The sequence below is a fragment of the Prosopis cineraria genome, unplaced genomic scaffold (assembly GCF_029017545.1).
Source record: "Prosopis cineraria cultivar Desert tree isolate PC_DT_omini unplaced genomic scaffold, ASM2901754v1 PC3, whole genome shotgun sequence".
In the NCBI taxonomy this organism is placed as follows: domain Eukaryota; kingdom Viridiplantae; phylum Streptophyta; class Magnoliopsida; order Fabales; family Fabaceae; genus Prosopis; species Prosopis cineraria.
In genome coordinates, this window is record NW_026555334.1 from 11,420,911 (window position 1) to 11,441,834 (window position 20,924).

Genomic DNA, 20,924 nt, shown 5'->3' on the forward strand with positions numbered 1-20,924 from the left:
TAACATTTACATCTGTTTAGAACAATGCCCACGCTAGTTTTAGACTTAGTGAATATATTTTGTTTTGGCCAAAATATATATATATTTGGTAAAAATTATTGTTACTTTCAAGAAAAAGAAATCAGTTCAAAATTAAAAAAAGACACTATCGTGTTGTAGATGACGTGATGATAAGGGAAATAAAAAATGATTAGTTCATGTAGGGACCATAAGCTCAATATATGCCAAACAAACATTTATGCCTAACAAACATTTTAAAATATTAAAGGACTTTTTTTTATAAAAAAAAATGTGGTTTGAATACGGAGTACTCCAAGGGGCCGTTGAACCTGCCCATGTCATGCCAACAGCCTTCCTTTAATAATATAATACAATTATTTAGGCTATATTTAGTTATTAAAAAATAAAATAAATTAAATTAAAAAATTAAAATAAAAATGAACTAAATCACCATTCTTCCATGATAAGTATAATAAAATTTATTAATATATACTATAAATATAAAAATTATCACACACTTTAAAAATTTTATAAATTATAATTTTCAACCCTTGAGCTAAATTACTCTTTCTCCCTTAAAATGTGTTCACATATCCCTTTTAATTATATCATTTTTTACTTTAATTTTTTTAATTCATTCCATTATATTTTTTTAATAAGCAAATGATACCTTAATGATTTACTTTTAAAATGGAGATAGTCCACCATTATCACTTCTTAAATCAAAATTCAAAAGTAAGTTTTCCAATAAAATATGACGAGTTCAGCTTTCATATCACAGATAACATTAAAGTAAGTGACTTCTAAACCTTTCTGAATTGAAATATTTCTCTACAGACATCTAGTCATTAGGATCTTGAATGGACAAAGAACTACTAATGTAGTCATTTGGTGAAATATTTTGTTCCAAAAGTTTACTTACAGAAACTCACCTATCAAATGAAAGGATAAACTAGATTCCAGTGCATTGTACAAAAGATATCAATATTATTTATGCCATATTTGAGCAACATGAAGAGATTAAGTCATAAGCACTACATATGACACAGCGAGAAAAGTCTCACGTATTTCCCCAGTCGAGCTGTTCACAGTGCAGACTATAGATATGCCTTTAGAGAGGAAAAATAAGTTCATTTCTTCTTGCAGTTTGATACAAAACAGAGAGAACCATGTTACCACTTAATGCAGAAAGTGGTAAACTAGAATGTTTCATTCACCATACACCATAGACCCCTTGATTCACGAGCTTTTGCATGGAAAAGCCCAATCCATACCAGCTAACCCTTCATGTCAATCAACTCGTTCACAAATCAGGCTCGACCATGCTACTACAACAGGCCATGACATTGGTCAGGATAAAGGCATTAATGCAGATCATCATACCCTTCTCCTCTTAAATATAGGGATTAATAATATTAGTTCATGGTCGAAGCAATATCTTTCCAATGTGCTTGCTGGCTTCCATGAGTCGATGAGCTTCTGATGCTTCAGATAATGGGAAGTACTTATAGACAACAGGCTTCACCTTCCCTGAAGCGATGGCCGGCCACACATTTTTCTCCACCGCTCTTATAATCTCTGCTTTGTTTTCTGAACTTCTGAATCGCAAACGAGCAGCTGTGTTCAAAATCATCAAGTAAAAAATCGACCATTACTTTAATAAATGAGATATAGTATTTAAGTGGATCAGGTCCCATGCATCGCATGAAATTCAATAAGCAGACCACACTATTTGTCAACTTGTTACAGATTGCATAAAGAGATGCACGCATGTTATATGCATCAAACAGAAATCAAATTGTTGTTTTAAGCCTGAAGTTACCCATGACATTTTTATCCGTGACTTTGGTTTTGCCTAAAAAGCAGTTGGTTCTTGTAAAGCTGAGGCGATACTCACAGATTCATTTTAGAATTGAACTTACAGTGATCTATGCAGGCCTAAAGGATTTGATATCCTGATAAATACAAACAGCAGAACTACAACAAATGCATCCTATCGCAGCATTATACAGCAACAACAAGCCTTATCCTACTAGGCGGGGTTGACTATATAAATTATATAACGTCATTGTGCTCTATCATTTATTATGCTTTTAGAAATATTGTTAATTAAAAGGTCTCGCTTAACAACTTTCAAAAGTGTTTTCTTTGGCCTTTTTCTAACCTTCTTGACAGGGCTTAAAGTCATCTGTTCCACTCTTCTCACAGGTACCTCCCGTGATCTTTTTTGAACATGTCCAAACCACCTCGAATGATTTTCTACCATTTTTCCTTCAATAGACGTGACGCCTACCTTTTCCCATATTTACTCATTTCAAATTTTGTCTTTACGTGTATATCTATACATTTATCTCAACATTCTCATCTCTACTACTCCAACTTTATGCTCTTGCTATCCCGTTAAAGCCCAACATTCACTACCATATAATATTTCTGGTCTTATAGCAGTTCGATTAAACAATATATGGGAACATACCTTGTATTGTGAGGCGCCTTGTGAGCAAACTATTCAGATTTACCTCTCCTACAGCACCACCCATTATGCTGATGAGGAAAAGCCTTCCATCAACGTTTAAACTGTCAAGGTTTCGCTGCAGGTAGGATGCTCCCATGTGATCCAGAATGACATCAACACCTGCAATTGTTAATTCGGTATTCAGTCTTCTCCGTACCAAGACATGCAAAGAAAAAGATACAAGGTGTGGCAAATGCAAATGCTTCAATTGTTTAATACAGAAAAATGCAAAAAATTGATATGCCTTTCCCTCCAGTTTCTTCCTTTACTCGAGCAACAAAGTCTTGTGTCTTGTAATTGATAGCAATATCTGCTCCAAGATTTTTACAAGCAGCTAGTTTTTCCTCACTTCCTGGAATTCAATATTAAGATGCAAGAAAAAGTGGAATCATGACGTGTGCCATGAGATATAACACAAAACAGAAGCGGTGTCTGACTCTAACCTGCTGTAGTAAAAACTTTTACTCCTTGGAATTTAGCCATTTGGATAGCAAATGTACCAATTCCACTGGAACCTCCATGAACCTAACCATTTCAGTCAATGGATCAAGCTCAGCTAACAACTAGAAATTGGTTTATTGAGCAAGACCAAATTTCAATATAATCCACAAAGCCATGTTTTGAACAAAATCCAAGCATGCTATCAGATGATTACTATTCCTTAAATTATTTAAAGGTAGACTTGGCGCAAATGACAGCACTATGGAGGTTTAACTATGTATAAGCAACACATGCTGATATTTGATCATAAGAATTTAACCTTACATGCTGGAAATCAGAAACACTCATAGTATTTATAACATTGCACATTTATTCCCAGTTTTCCAATGCAGTATGATACAATCATTCATTCAAAAACTATTTTGAGCTGGGGCATAGTTACCAAGAATGTCTCGCCTGGTGATAGTCGGCTTGTCATAAAAACAGTTGACCAAACAGTGCATGCCACCTCAGGTAGACTAGCAGAATCCTCCAGAGAGACACCAGGTGGGACAGGAAGAACTTGCTCTGCTGGAACAGCTACCTTCTCCGCATAACCTCCCCAATGGAGTAAAGCACATACCTGCAGAAAACAAAGCAGAATCGTAGGTCCTTAGCACATATATTTACACCAGAATCCTGCATGCAAAGCTAAATTTCAGTCGTCCACATCAAGAAGCTCAGACACATTGTGGTCTTTCAAGTACATTATTTACGTTAGTAAATCTGGTTTAGCTTAGCAAATATGAAAACAAGGGAATTGCTTATGTATCAATCGGGAATTAATTGAGTGCAACTCCTCATTACCATGAACAACCCAAAAATGACATTTTATCTTTGAACCCACTTAACAAGTCCCTGTTTATGTTAGAAGATCCTACTCTATTTTAGAAGTATCATGCTCCGTAAGTTAATGTCGAGTTGCAGTAGCTTGCTTGATCTGAAGTCAGAACCAAGAAGTAATTAACAACACTCAAGACAGCACTAACAGAACTTTCATCGTTCAAGAAAACAACAAAGCAAATAAACCAAATCAAGTCCAAAGTGAAAAATCAAAATCCACCTGGTCACCAATTTTCCAGCGGGTAACGTTTTTGCCGAGGGCTTCAATGGTGCCGGAGCATTCCATACCCAGATAGGGCGTGTCACCGCTTGGAGGCTCATATAAGCCTTTCCGGTGGAAAATATCGGCGCGATTCAAAGCAGAGGCAGCGACCCTTATAAGGACCTCATTGTCCTTAATTAATGGGTCTGGGACATCCCGCACCTGAAGCACTTCTGGGTCACCAGGAGCAGTAATCACCACCGCTTTCATTGATTGAGTCGCACCAAATGAAACGACACCACCAAAAGTGGAATCCTTCCGCCTGCCACACACCCTCTCTTTCCCTCCCCCTCACCTTACTGAAGGGAAAATTGTCAGAAGGGAACAATCAAGGGGGTGATCTCATCCCGTGCTAATTTATGTTGAGGCGTTTGTCCAATCTCCTCCTGGCAATTCAACTTACTCCCTCCCATTACATATAAGATATTTTTAATTAAATTTAACATACTTATAAAAGTTCACTTCCTCCAGTCCGATCGCCTTTTAAAAAACAAGTTTGGTCTACAACATTAATCGCTGATTGATGAGGATTTCGTATTTTAAAATAAAATTTTCAAAATACCCATGCTCCTTTTACATTTTTAACTCTCTCTTCGATACAGTTTGGCTTGGTGTCTCTCTCTATTTTAAATAGGCTTGTTCTTTCATCATACTCCCTCTATCATTGTTGTTCATGCAAGTGTCGCTAATCTAGTTGTGGTCTAAAATATCACTGGATTCTCGCCATTTAAGTCTGATAGAAAATGGTTTTGAGGGTGTATCATTGTATCAACTATTGAGGTGTATAGTCAACGATTCTCTTAACGAGGAAGCAGATTTATGCTCGTTCGACTTCTCCAAAAAAGTAACCTTTTTGAATTAAAAGATTTTAAGAGCACCTTGTTTGAATGATTCTTCACTTGCACCTTTAGACTTTGATGAGTTTGTGCATGAGAAGAAAGTCCACTTGTTTGATTTGAATGAAAAGGCAATCGAGGATGGTGAAGAAGTGAGCAGCGGTAACAACAATGGCAACATGATTTTAAGGTTCAAGAAATCAAGTAAAAGAAGAAGAAGAAGAGTGTCCATCCATTCAACTTGAATAAGTTTCCATTTCTAAAGGAAGACTATGTATATCTGATTGAGGAGGAGAAAGATCATCAGCAATTTGTGTATGACACTTTGCCTTTTTAGAGCTGGGAATACAGGTCTAGCTTATTGGGTAGGCCCGTTTAAGCCGATTTAATTGGAGTACCAGACTTGTAATTAGGACTCTTCAAATGTAATTTAGGCTTAAACGGGCTAACCTTAAAGGGTCGAGGGCCAACCTGTTTAAGCTTGCATAACTTTTTTTATATTAAATTTTTTTTATTTAAATGATTAACATTTGATAGACACTTGGATTTGAAAAAAGTTTAAGCATGATTTATTTGTACATACAAGAGAGAAAAAACATTAAAAAAAAACTAACTCTAAATCCCCTAACTTAACTCTCCAAACTACCTTTCACCGATTTTGTCCCTCTATGATTTATCTCTTGTTCATGTGAGTTGTGCTCATCTCTCATCATTCCTCTTCAGTGATAGCATCTTTCAAATTTTAATAGTGCTTCTTTATCTGCGACCATACTTCATTATGCTCTTTCGTTTGTGAAAGTGCTTCGCCAAACTCAAAGACTTAAACGATAGCATCTCTCAATTCCTCCTCTTGCTCCAATAGAACTATGGTCTGATTTTCTTTTGCTTGTTCTTTCCCTATTCTCAATTTTGCTCTCAGTCAAACTTGTGTCTATGATTTATCTCATTTAGTCATTATGATGCTATCACTTTGTTTGTGTTTATGCTTTATTTAGTTGTTTTATTTTGATTGCTGTCATTTTATTTATTGATATGGTTGTACTCTTAATTTATATATTGGTATAAGATTTTTGAGTTGTGTAATGAAATGGAGTATTAATATTTAATTTGATAAAAAATTTAATAAAAAATAAAAAATAATAGCTCTTAAAGCCCACAAGGTCGACCCTGAGCCCGCCATCTCAAGGGCGGGGCCCTGTAATTTGGTACCTTAAAAGGAAAACTGGTTTTTTAAGCCCAACCCTTTTAGGCCTGAGCCCATCAAGGGTTGGCCCGTTTTTCCAACTCTAGCATTTTATGCTTTGATTAATCTCAAATTTTTACACCTTCTGTGTAATTTTGGTTAGTCTAAAATTTAAGCTTATTCTGATCAATGATGGAGGTTAAGCTTATTATGATGAATGATATTTTAGTTTATTTTGGTTAGGTTAATGTTCCATGTTGATAATCTTTTATTTTGGTTAGTTTGATGGATAATTGTATTGATATTTTAACTACTTCTGTTTTGCGTGCATCTCCATCCTATTAGTCTAATAGATGATGATATCTAAATTAATGAGAGATATGTTGTGATCTGGATATGAATATGTTATAGCGAAGTTGGCACTTCAATCTATGTCCATAATTGCATGTGTGTGTTCACATCAAAGTGAAAGTGGAAGAGGCTTATGGTGCCTTAATAAATTGTGTTTTTCATGTTTCTGAATTGCAAACAACCTTTATGAGTGGATGACCCCAAACATAAAAACTGGTCCTCCGAGTGTATTGTTCTTTTTACTCAAACTATTTTACAATTCTTTTGGGATTGTGAGGGGGTTTAAGATAGAGAGTGCAAGTTAGGCAGTTATCTTAGGGTTTTTGTTTTTTATCAGGCACTTTAAGTGAAAACTATTATCTACTCAAAAAGAACAATTCTTCATGCACAAATTTGCCTTCTTGATCCTTTAAAACTCTTCAATTCTCCATTTGAAATCCACAGGGTGTTAATATTGTTTGTAACATCTCAAAAAAATTAACTCAAAATTAATTAAGTTAATAAAAAATAAATGAATAATTTTAAAAGAGTATTTAAAAATAAATAATTTTAATTAAGAGATTATTGTTGGATTTAATTAAGAATAAATTCAAATCTTAAGTTATGATTTTTTTAGATAATAGAAATAATAATAATATCATTATTAAAAAAGAAAAGGAATATAATAAATTAAAAAAATGAATGAAGGGTGGGGTATGGAAATTTCCGAGCGTGCGTGTGTTTGGTATATATAATAATAATAATAATAATAAATAATAATAATAATAATGTGGGACCCACATTACCTTATTTTACGCACCCCCTTCTCTTTCTTTTCATTTCTCTTCGCTTTTCCAATTGCCTTCGCGCGCGCGACAGAGACGCCAAAAAAAAAAACGAAAGAAAGAAAGAAAGAAAGAACAGAGCATGTGCGAGTCCCCGGTGGTGCGAACTGATTTAAAAGATCAAATTTTATAATAAAATATTTTAAATGAAATTTTAAGCATTTTAAAATTAGATAAATATTCTAAATATTTTTTTATCATATTTTTTTTAAATTGCAGATTTTGAGATTTTGAAAAACCTAAAGTTTGAAAAAAAATTTGATAAATAAATATTGTTATTGAGGTTGTTAGTAGTATAATACATATCTTAAAGTATTGTTTTGTTAATAGAATTAAAATTTGAGGCTTTTGAGTTTATTTCTAAATCTCTATAAATAGACTTTTGGTTAAATCTGAAAGTATAAATTGATTTATTAATATTTAGATGATTATTTGATATAAGAAATAAATTATTACGGCTATGGAATAATGATTCTAAACTTGAGAATAAGTTTTCAATTTTTGAATATTTTTAAATGTAAATTTTTGAAATAAAAAGGAAAATGTTAACATTAAAAATTATTTAAATGATAATTTTAGCCAAAATTCAATAAAATTACTGTAAAGGAGCCTATTGAACTAGGTAGATGGGTTCAAATATATGAAATTGAATTTTAAAACTAAAAATAAAAATAAAATAAAGACCTAAGTATTAGAATATGAGTGAAAATTGTGTTAATAATATTATTGACACATTATGATATAATTAATTATAGATTAATTATTATTTGGCACCAATCAAGTTTTGAAAAGCTTTGAAAGTGTTGTAACTTAAGGGCTAACTTTTAACCTCTCAAAAGTTGAGGTAACCGAGAGAAATTTATTTTATACATTTGTATGTTAATTAATTATTTATATTTGAGAAACAAATGAATGTGTGTGTGTGTACAAATCTTGAATTGTTATTTGTAATGCATGTTGTGACTTTGTTAAGATCTTCTATATCTGTGAACAAGTTAATTGTGACATGATTTGAATAATGAGATTGAGGATTAATGTTGATGTGCATACTTTTGATTATAAATTGTGGATTATGCATAGTGATGAATTGTATATAAATATGTTGAGTTTTTCATATGATGCTAATGTGATTTATGTGGTAACATGAAAATTGATGCATGAGACATGATTGAGATATGATGATTCTTGATGCTTGTTGAGAAAGAAAGTTGATGAGCATATGGGATAATTGTGAATTACATATATGAAAGTTATTGAAATGTATTCTCTCATAAGCATGATTATAGGGCGGGAGTTCGCTTTAATGAAGGAGCTAGTAGTTGTGTAAAATTCATATGATACTTGGCTATTAACCGATAATCCTAGGAGTTAAAACTGCTACTTACCTTGTAGGGTATTGTAGCATTGTTCCTATTAAGGGACTTAACCCTATTAGCCTACCTCGAGTTTTAGGTAAAGCTAGTCTTGGGTATGACATCCATAACGTGTGATTTAGAAAAAATCGTGTTCATAAGCGACTAAGGTAACCCTAGCCCGGTAGCCCCTCATGATATAATTAAGGCCTTGAGTATTCTTACCACATAGATGATCCCTTCCCATTGTTGGCCTACAGATTTCATGTTAGAGGAAATAATAGGAGATATAAGAAAGAAATTGATCATTCATATTATTATTATCATGCCATTTGAGTGATTGATAGCTATGTTTGAGAATATGATTATAATTGTGAAAATGAGAACATGCGGTAAATATATGAATAATGTATATGTGGCTATTTGTGTAAATTTTGTACAAATATTCAGTATTTGTGGGCAATTATGCCAATTTTGTATTTGACTTTATTCTTGCAATTATTCACATGAGTTAAATATTAATGTGGTTAGTATGATCTTGATCTGATTGTTTACATAATCACCTTCATAATTAATTATCATGTATTTGTATAACTTAGATGTACCTTAGTTATTAAGTGGTTGTACTCATCCCTTTCTTTTAACATATTACAAGAGCTAGCTCATTTGGCAATAATAAAGGAAAGAAGCATTAGGCCAAGTTATAATAATCACTTTTATAAGCCTTTCTCTTCATATTTTGATATGTTTATTTAGTTATGATATTGCCAACTAGGATAATATATTCTTGATCTACTTGCATTATGGGTTTTGTGTTAGGTGAAAATGTATTTTGGGCCCTTGAGAATGTGGTTTGATGCTTGTATTTTTTTAATGGGCCAAAATATTTGTACAAGTAGAAATAGTTATTATATACATAATTTCAAAACTTGAATATTGTTATGACCTCCCCTTGTGTTTTGTTGTCCAAGGGTGAGTGGTTGATATTAATCATATATGAATAAAAAGGGAAATTCATGCATATGATGAACTATTAATAAATAGATGATATATATAGAGTATGATGATTAGGTGATAATTATTGTGATAAATGTAATTGAGACATTGGCCCTGTACTTTTGATTATGGAAGGGTTTGAGTAGCCAAGTGTTATGTTGGTGAAGATATATATTATTTGGAGTAGGGCACAAAGAGAAAATGAGCGAAAATTTTCCATCTATCTTGAGATGTATTTTTTTAATCATGCTTCCGCACATATTTAATCGAAAGATGTGAACCCTTGAAATATTTTAAAGACTTAGAATCTCATTATTTTAAATAGTTTGTGAAAATACATGTTAAGGATTTGTTTAGGTTAACCTCTTATATGACAATCCTTTTAGATTAGTTCTTAATTAACCATAGTTAGTGTGATGAACTAAATCCTAATTTAGGACACCTTTTACATTGTTACCATTATCGCTTTAATTCAATCAATTAGTTTCTTCATTTATCTTCTTTGTTTAACAATTGATTCATCCTCCATATCTCTCTTGCACACAAACACACACATTGGAAATAATTTTTTGTTAATAAAGGACCACTTCCTACATTTAAGGTGTTTAAACCACATACTCATAAAAGTTGTTTGCGATTTTAATAAAGGCTATTTGCAATTTTAAACAAAGCCATTACTTGCTGAAATGCTTCATTGTCAATAGCACCTATTAAAAAAAATATTGACTATTAATATTATGTATTGCAATTTACATGAAATCTTGTAACACAAAATATTAATGACCAAAGCATAGAGGGTTCACAAAAATATCCATCCCTTGATCTCAATCATCCATCCACTTCTTCTACGTGCTCTAACACTTCTTCGACTAGGTAAGGATCACACTTAAATTGATTAGGCAATTCACCTTTTCTTTCCGTCACATCCTTCTTCAAATGGCTTTACTTATACTTATTGAACCTTTTTCCTTCATAATGTTGATCATAGTAGCTTGTACTATTAGGAAGATCTTATTCATTGCTTGAACATGTAAACTTCAAATAACTTCTCTATAGCCTTGACAAAGGTCATCTATAATTTTAGGTGCTTATTAGTGTTGTAGTGCTTGAATTTCTCTAAAGTACCTAAGATCTAAAATTTTTAAATAAGGGGAGTTTAGGGGTTGAGAAATCAAGCAAATATCAAACCTACCATCACTTGTTGTCACACAAAAATCCTCATCATTATCATAAATGTGACAAGGAGCATTATCTTGCTGAACAAAAATGGTTTCATTTGCATGATTTGCTAGCTATTTGACTTTGATTTTTGGTAGTACTTTGTCAATTAAGAAAGATTTCATGACTTCTTTTATAATTAAAGTGATTGGTTTTGTTTCCATTATGCCTCTACTCCTATTCACACTCCGTCTCCTTACTGCCTCTTTTCTAACAAATGGAAACAAACTAATCTTCTAAAGAAAATTTCATTTTCTTGTGCATCAAATCTAGGTCTAATCATAGCAAATAAGAACATAACCTTACCAACATAATTCTTATTTTTACTTGTTTAATGTGGCAACTATTAGATGTAATAACACAACCCCCAGCCCCTTACGTTGGTGAATGCGGTGCTGACACGTGTCCCCTCACAACTCATGTGTGACTTTCATTATGGTAGTGCATAGGTTATTCCTTATCCCACCAAAAAGGTCTTTTTGAACCTTCCAGGAATCGAGCCCCCAACCTCTCCTACCTTAGTAGTTGTAGCCAACCTTAGTACTATTGGGTCACTTTGACTCAATGGTATCAGACTTTTATGTAACAGTCCTCACCTCATGTAACATCTCGAGTTTTAATTCCTTGATTAATTAAATTTAATTAGAGTAATTAAGTAAATTGAAGTGATGTGTGGCCAGAGAGGTCTAATAATCTTGTTTGATGCTATTTCAACCTTAGTTATGGGTTCGGTATTGAGGCAGGCCACTCGGGCATCGAAAGGAGAAGAAAAAGAAGAGTTAAAGTTGTTGTGCCATACACCGCAGTGCGTAGATCATCTGCTGCGGCGTATAGCCATCTCTGAGCGAGGGAAGACCTCTCTATGCCATGCGCTATGGCGTGTTGTGCGTCCGCCGCGGTGTATGACCATTTTTTACACTTTATCAAACGTGAAAATGAGACAGAAAAAGAATAGGAGAAAGGAGAGAAAGGAGAGATGCGCCAAAGCTTTTCTAGGGTTTTCTTAGGGATCACTTTGAGAGTATTTTAAAGGCTATAAACACCCAAGGTAAGTATCATACTCATTAATCTTCCCTTTTCTCCTACATTTATAAGTTTATGGTTAGGGTTTGATAGTGGAAGTGATATTTCGATCCATATAGGTTATGGGTCCGAATTTGTTGACTCAAATGGAGTTAATGGGAGTAGATTAAAGTATTTAAATTTAGGTATGATGAGTTTTGGTATTTTGGATTGTTGGGCACCATAAATACCCAAAAAAAATCCCATTTATTATGGTAGTTGAAAGTTTATGATGCCATTAATGAGAATTTAATGGCTCATTAATGATATTAGGAGCTAAAGGTAACTATTAAACCTAATGGTTAGGCTCCACCTCTTGTAAAATGAAGGTTGGACAAATTAGAAGTAGAGATTGAGGGTTTAATTATTTGAGTTTGGGTTGTTGATGGAATTCAAATTGTTTGCTTGTAGCTTTAGCTCTTCGTCACCTATTGGAGTGGAAATTCAAGCTTGAAAGCTAGTTAATTGAGGGATAAACCTTTGACCTCTCAAAGATTTGAGGTAACTGGGAGAAAACTCTACTTTGGGTACTTGTATGTTAATTGATTGTTTGAATGCTAATGGTGGATATTACATGCATGAGATTGATTTTTATGTAACACTATACATTAGTTTTCATTGAGTGTATGAACATTTGATTAAGCACAATGCTATTTTGGCTTGAAATGCAAAATGCAAAGTCAAAAGGATTTTATTATGAAAATGCTTATATTTTGAAAATGAATGCAATAATGAGTAGAGATAATTGTGTGTTAGTCACGAAATGAATTTGAGAAAAATATGAGAATACATACTTAGGTAGCGCAAGGTGGTGAGCCCAACGTGATTGTTATAATAGTGAGTATATGAAAGTGAAAAGTGAGAACAAGTGAGTAATGATTAAGGCATGATAAATGGCAGGAGTTCACCTAGGGATTTGGGACTAGAAAAATCCATATGATAATTAGGCTGCCCTCCGGTGCACAGGGGCTATAGCCTTGTCCCATTATTTGTCGAGGGACTGTCTCATAGTTTGTCGAGAGACTAAACCCGAGCTATCTCTATCGGTTCAATGAGGAGAATAGCCTAGGGTATAAGACATCCCCGGGATTCGAGAATGGGTGAAGCCGTAGTCCGAGAGTAAGTCCTATGATTTTTGAACAAGTCACACCTCATAATTAGTAAGCTTGGGTAGTCCAGTCACATGAATGAAGCCCTAATCTATGTTATAGCTCACGGTTTCAGTCTAAGAAAATAAGGAGGATATAAGGTTGGTTGATCATTGTCTAAGTAAATACATGACGTGTCACACGTGCTAAGTGTTGGCAAGTCGCAAGAGTATGGGTCTTGTCTCATATCTAAGAATATGGAGACAATACACCTGGCTATGTGAGTAATGAAGCTATAGAGTGATAAATGATAAAATGTGTTATATAGGGAAATGTTTTATGAATTTGATTTCGTTGTGCATGTAATTGTTTTATAATTAATATATAACTGCATAGAGTAGGTTTAACCTTAGTTATTGAGTGGCTAAACTCACCTCTCTTATTTAATACTTTTTAGGCTTTAGCTTTGGTGTTGAGAAGGAAAAGACTAAAGGAGGTGGGGAATAATACATTCCTTCTTGTATGCCTCTAGTGTTGATGTAGTTATGTAATAGCACATGTTTTTCCAATTCTAGGATGCATATTACCCATACTTGCACTACTTTGGTTTAGAAATGTTAAAATCATATTTTGGGCCCTTAACCTCTGTGTATTTTTGTCATATATATATTTATAGGGCCAAAATACTAGTACAAGTGTAGAAGTGAAGTTTAAGCATGCTTTGAATTTAATACAATGCTATTTTACTTCCCCTTTGTTTTTGGTAAATTAGGGTTAAAGAGTGAATTTCAATTATATTGATGTTTCAAGGCTTGTGACGTGTTGTACTGGTAGTCCTAAATCTATTGAACATGATCCAGGTGTCAGGAAAAGTTTTTGGCACACTGTTAAAGGTTTTGGACACCCATTTTGTATAAAAGTGTTGAAAAGTGGTTAAATTGTGTTTGGGTGTCCAACTTCCTAATGTGATGTGTTTTGAAAGTAAAACTCATGCCATTAGTTAGTACAGAAAAAAGCTTTTTGTAGACACCTATATCATATCATTCGGACGTCGGATGGAGATTCAGGAAGAGCCAAAAGTTCCCCGATTCTGCTGTCGAATTGACAGCAGAACCAGTGAAAATTCATGCAACACGCCGTGGCACATGGCGCCTGAGCCACGGCACACTGCTCTGTTTTTCAGCACATAATTTATTCTTCACCGTTTTTGACTTCTTTTACTCCGCTGAGGTATCCCATGCTTCCCAAACTTAATTTCTACTTTGATATGGAAGATTTTTGTTGATGTTATCTTATTTCTATTTAGAAAATTTGGGATTCCTTATTTTTGAATTAAAAGCTTGATAATCACTCTTCGAAGATAATCCCTTAATTACTATGAGCTTGATTTATTAAATATGTTTAGTGGAGTGAGATATTACACCCCACCCCACCAGGGGTCTTTTGGATTAGGCCAACCCACAAGTGAATGATGGTATCGGACTTAGCCTTAACTTCCTTAAGGTGGTAGAGGCTAGAGGTTCAGGTCTGGAAAGCCTCCAAAAGACCTCTTTGGTGGGGTGAGGAATAACACAAGTATTACCTTGGGGAAAGCTGACTTTCATTGTAGTGATGTGGGTTGACTCAATCTGAAAGACCCTCGGTGGGGTGGGGTGAGGACTGTTACATTAGATAAGGAGGCGTAGCAGAAGATTAAAAATATAAAATCCCTATCATTTTTCATCAATATGGATTATATTGTGTATAAATTGAAAAGTTAGATCATTTGATATACTTTATTGTTCTAGCATAGATAAGCACCACCTTAATCGAGCAAGCATATTTTGCTTCTTTAAAAGTGGTTTGATTACACTTATGTGGCACCATAGAGCTCCTTTTTTTAAGTCTGATCAGTGATATCTTGTTAACCCTAGCGTACTTGCTAAAGACTTATAAGTAGTTCATCATTGTACAGAAATTGTCATGAGTTGTTGCATGTTCACACTAAGTCCATTTCTTCTGCACATGTTTGTCTTTCTATGAGTTGCATCCTTTGTTTTCTTAACTTGATGCCAAATGTATTGAATGATTCTCACTGAAACTGAATATGCTAAAGTTATCTCTCTTGATGTGATACTGTACAACTTATCTTGACAACTTGAGTTTAACAAAATCTTATAAATGGCTACACGTTCTTCATTTGATAAAAATCTTCTTCTTTTACATAATGGTTGCCTTGGTGATTCAATTGTATTGTCTTTCATAGCTATCTCTGTTTGAAAAGTTTATTGATGTTAGATTTCAAAGTAGACAATATAATATAATTAACTTCTTTAGGAAAAAAAAAAGGCTTAAAGGAGGTTGGATTACATTTCAAATTAAGCAAGTTTCTAAGAGATGAAAAAAATGCAAGGTAGAAACTCTAGCCTAGAATGAATTATCATACATTTTGAAGATAATATCAGCATGTTGGTAGCTATCATTCTCCACCTTAGTAGCTTATAATTATGTTTACAAAAGCAAGCAAAATATCTTATTAATGATTGAAACAATTTGCTATAATTGTTGATAATATAATCCTATTGAATTTCATGTAATTTTTCATGATGTAGTAATATTTGATAGGGTTATTCAGAACATGTATTTTTTATTTTGAGTGAATGATATGAAGTTGTCACACCTTATACTTCCAACAGAAAAAAATAAAACATTTAGAAATTTATTAATGTATTTTAATTCTAATCTTAAGGCAAATTACAATGCTTAGAACATGGAGGTTAATGCCACTTAGGGAGAAGGTAAAATTATTGGCTAGTTTATTTTCTATAGCAGTTTTTTCTTCGGCCCTAAGGTTTAAGAAAAACTGGTAAGGTAAAATTAAGACCTTATGTAATTGACATGTAGCAATCATGCAACTTCTTTTTGTTAATTTTTTTTATAGTTTCATTTCAAAAGAAAGCCACATAGCTCTGGGGGGGTTTTGTTACTAGTGTATTGTCTTATGCTTTTTGTTTTTGTTTTCGTTTTTATTACTTGGAATCTGTTATCACTTTGATTAGCATTGTTTATTTTTATTATAGGGATATAGTGTTCTAGGAAATCATCTTGGATATGGAAGCCACACTCAGGATCTAAATGTAAATACTAAAGACTTAAATTTTACCTGAGGATACTCTAGGCTTCATAAAGATAGATGTCCTTACTATTTATTTCTTTATTCATTGCAATATGTTGATCTTCTCTTTGATTGTTGTCCATGTAGACATTCTCACATATGGGAGGAGAATTTAAGTTTAAGAAAATGTTGCTATTGTCACCACTGTCTTTCTTATTGGTTGGAACATTTAAATCAAAGGAGAAAGAGCACTTTTCCATGGTAGAAGACTAAAAACCTGCTGGTAGTGGTGGTCCCTTTTTGTACATTTTTTTTTTTTTGTGTTTGCCTTTCGACTTCCTTTTAAAAAGATGTAACTTTCTAAAATTTATCATCGCTAATAAATGTAAGGAAAATTGAGAGTAGCTTTTTCATGGTAAAGAGAGTAACTTTTCTGTAAAGTATGAGAGAGAAATACATGAAAAATAATATTATATTAATTGGGTCACTTTTTGCCTTTTGATTTGAGGGTTAGTTTTGAAAATTTACTTACAATTATTCTTTACACTTTTATTGTATTGGTATCAATGAGGTTGATAGAAATGACTTATGTTCGTAAAAAAAATCAACTGTGGTGTCATGAGGCGTGCCAGAGATGTGGGGTCTTAAAAGAATGGAAGAACTTGAATTTTATTCAAATACAGCGAACATGGGCTCCCTTACCACAATTCACCCGGATGTGAGAATGAAAAGTAAAGAAAATTAATGTAGATGTAATGAAGCATAGATACATTAATTAAAGAAAAAGGTGGCGGGCTATGCCGGACGTACAATAGAAAAAATAAAGACTAAACCTACATGATAAAAGAAAAGGTAAAATAAAGTAGTAGACATAGAGTCTGAGACTGGTGGTTTGTTGATGCTCATGCCCATTGTTGAGAGAGAGCTCATCTATTTATAGATAATCCTGGATTAGTGCCTAAGCCCTATGATCACTACTTTTCTTGAATTTAGGAATCACTTCCTTTGTCGTGATCACTCATTATGGGTGATGGTCATGGTTTAATGGCTAAGGCTTTATAAATATTCTATTTTTTATAATTATTTTAAATTCAATTAAGTTGAGTTAGGCCCGAGCCTCTAAATTTACAATTTGGGTGCAAACAATGCCCCTTGCATACAAATTAGCTAGAGCCTTTGTAGGCTAATTTTGTATGGATATTTTCATTAGCCTCATTTCCAAGCGTTGCATGAGTAGTATATCTTAGAGGACTGGCTCGTTCCCGTTCTGATTGATGGTTGATCTAGTACTTTACTTGAAGGATACTCTTGTGGTTAAGAATTAAGGGCCATGTGGTCTAGCTTAAGATCAAGTTTCTTAAGGTTTGATACCTCAAGAGCTGATTTTGGAATTGGCCCTTTAAGTCTTTAGACTTTAAGGACCGGTTTTGTAAAATCTAGCTACTGTAAGGCCCCTGTGGAAAGAGATCTTATGGAAAGGGCCTTTGTAAAGCTTGCTTTTCTGACTTTGGCCCTTGCGGCCCTAGCCCTTTTAATGTTGGCTCTTATAGTTTTGGCCCTTATGGTGCTGGCCCTTGTCGCTCCATTGGCCCTTGTGGTTTCAGCCCTTGTGATACTAGCCCCGATAACTTTGGCCCTTGTGGCTCTAGCCTCGATAGCTCTGGCTTTGATGGTGTTGGCCCTAATGGCTTTGGCCCTTGTGGCTCTAACCCCTCTGGTGCTAGCCCCAATGGCTCTGGCCCTTATGGCTTCGACCCCTTTGGTGCTATATAACATCTCAATTTTAATCTCCTGATTAATTAAACCTAATTAAGATAATTAAATAAGTTGATGTGATATGTGGCCAGGGAGGTTTAATAAGCATATTTGATCATATTTTAGCCTAAATTATGGGTCCAGTATCAAGTTGGGCCACCTAGGCATCAGAAAGAGAAGAAAAATGAAAAGTGATATTATTGTGCCACACGCCATGGTGTGGAGATCATCTACTGTAATGCACATACATATTTGATGTGAGAGAGAACCTCTCTGTGCCATGTACCATGGCGCATTGTGTGTCCGCCGCACACATGGTCATTTTCTGCAGATATCAGTCGCGAAAATGAAACAGAAAAAGAGAGAAGAGAAAAGAAGAAATGAAAGATGCACCAAGCTTTGCTAGGGTTCACTTGTGGATGACATTAGGAGTATTTTGGAGGCTATAAACCCCCAAAGTAAGTACCACACTCATTAATCTCCCTATTTCTTCCACATTTATGAGTTTATGGTTAAGGCTTAGCAGTAAAAGTGGATTTTTGATCCATAAGGATTATGGGTCTGAATTTATTGACTCAAATAAAGTCAATAGGAGTAGATTAGAATATATAAACCTAGTATAATGAATTTTTGGTGTCTTAGGTTGTTAGGCACCATTAATATCTGAAAATTTCATTAATTATGAGTGACTGAAAGATTGTGATGCCATTAATGGAAATTTAATGATTCACTAATGTTATTGGGGACTAAAGGTAATTAATAAACTTGAGGGATAGGCTCAAACTCTTATGGAGTGAATATTGGACAATTTAAAAGTAGAGATTGAGGGTTTAATGCTTGAGTTGGTAATATTGATGAAATTCAACTTAGTTGATTGTAGTTTTGGCTCTTGGTTACCCATTTGGCTTGGAAATTCAAGCTTGAAAGCTATAACATTGAGGGGTAAATCTTTGACCTCTCAAAGGTTTGAGTTAACTGAGGGAATCATACTTTGAATAGTTATATATTAATTGATTGTTAAATATGAATTGTGAATGTTACATGTATGGGATTGATTTTTAATGTGAAATCATGTATTAGTTTCAATGAATGTATGAAAATTTGAATATGCATAATCCTATTTTTGGCTTGAAATGCAAAATGTGAAGTAAAGAGGGTTTTTGAACTATGAACATATTTATGCTTTTGAAAAATGAATGTGATGTTATGTAGAGGTAATTATGTGTTAATGAGAAGTGGATTTTGAGATAAGTGAGAATAATGTTGAGAAAATAATGAGAATACATACTTGGGTAGCGCACGGTCATGAGCCCAATGTGATTGTTGTGATAATGAGTAAATGAAAATAAAAATGTGAAAACAAGTGAGTATTGATTATGGCATGATCAGTGGTAGGAGTTTGTCTAGGGATTGAGAGTAGAGAAAAATTCATATGGTATTTAGGTTGCCTTTTAGTGTACGAGGATATAGCCGTGTCCCACAATTTGTCGAGAGATTGTCCCATAATTTGTCGAGGGACTAGAACCTAGCTATCTCCACCAATTCAAAGAAAAGAATAGCCTAGACTATGAGACACCCCAGAGATTCGAGAATGAGGAAAGCCGTAGTTTAAGAGTGAGTCATGTGATCTTTGGTTGGGTCACACCTCACGATTGGTGAGCTTGGATAGTCCAGTCACAGGGACGTAGCCCTATTCAATGTTATAACTCACAATTTCAGTATGAGGAAATAAAGAGGGTATAAGGTTGGTTAATTATTGCCTAAATAAATATATGACGTGTCACACGTGTTGAATTGTGGCAAGTTGCGTGAATAAGGAGTCATGATCACATATCTGAGAATATGGTGACAATGTGCCTAATATATGAGACAAAGATGTTATAGAATGAGCAAATGATGAGTTATAATGTGTGTAAACATGTTTAGTGTACTTGGTTTTATATGCATGTGATTGTTTTATAATTGATAGTATAGGGTAGGTTTTACTTTGGTTATTGAGTGGCTAGACTCACTCCTTTCATTTAACACTTTTTAGGCTTTAGCTTTAGTGTTAAGAGGGAGAAGACTCAAGAGGCTAGGAATTAATATATTCCTATTGTATGCTTGTAGTTTATATTTATTTTTGTAATAATATATGTTTTCCAATTCTAGGTTGCATGCCATTACACTTGCACTATTTTATTGTTGGAAATGTCTGATTTGTATTTTAGGCCCTAGGTATTTGTATATGTTGAGATATATACGTTTATAGGGCCAAAATGCTAGTGCAAGTGTAAAAATGATGAATTGAACATGTTTTGATTGGATGGGGTGTGATGCAATGCCAATTTGTCTCCCCTTCTATTTTTAGTAAAAAGTGGTTGAGGAGTGAATTTCTATTTTATTATGGTTTAAGCGTGGGTGACATGTTATACTGGTAGTCTTAAGTCCAATGAACATGGTCCAAGTTTTTTGGTACACGTTAAGAATTTTGGACACCCATTTTGAGTGAAATTTGTGAAAAAGTGGTTAAAATACATTTGGGTGTCCAACTTCCTAGTGTGACTTGTTTTGAAAGTGAAACCTATGCTATTAGGTAGTTCATATAAAGAGCTTTCCGTAAACACCTAAATCACATTATTCAGACATTGGACGGAGAATCAGGACGTATCAAAAATTCCTTGATTCTGCTGTCAAATGATAGTAGAATCAGCTGAATTTTCATGCAATATGCTGTGGAGTATGGTGCCTAAGCCATGGCACGTGGCACAGAGAGCAACATGCTACAGCGCGTTGACCTGCATCACAGCACAAGTTTTGTTTTACAATTATTTTCAAATACTTTCACTCCTCTGAGATATCCATGCTTTTGAAACTTATTTTTACTCTAATATAAAGGATTTTGATTGATTTAACTCATTTTTATTTAAAAAATTTGGGATCCCTTGAATTTGAATTAAAACTTGATAATCACCTCTTTAAATTAAGTCTTTGATTTTCATGAGCTATATTGATTAATTGTGTTTAGTGGAGTGAGAAATTACATGCTGGCCCCAATGGTGCTGGCCTCGATGGCTTTGGCCCTT

General features: G+C 33.9%; 1 protein-coding gene across 1 annotated transcript; it reads right to left on the bottom strand.

Annotated features, from left to right (window-relative positions):
- Positions 1 to 967: 967 nt before the first annotated feature.
- On the bottom strand, positions 968 to 4,573 carry LOC129304973 (uncharacterized). Its single transcript, XM_054944843.1, has 6 exons — positions 4,059 to 4,573; positions 3,399 to 3,578; positions 2,959 to 3,040; positions 2,760 to 2,867; positions 2,477 to 2,635; positions 968 to 1,617 (listed from the first exon to the last, which is right to left on the bottom strand). Exons 1-6 carry the CDS (start codon positions 4,308 to 4,310, stop codon positions 1,421 to 1,423), a joined length of 978 nt encoding a protein of 325 aa, XP_054800818.1. The 5' UTR covers positions 4,311 to 4,573; the 3' UTR covers positions 968 to 1,420.
- Positions 4,574 to 20,924: the final 16,351 nt, after the last annotated feature.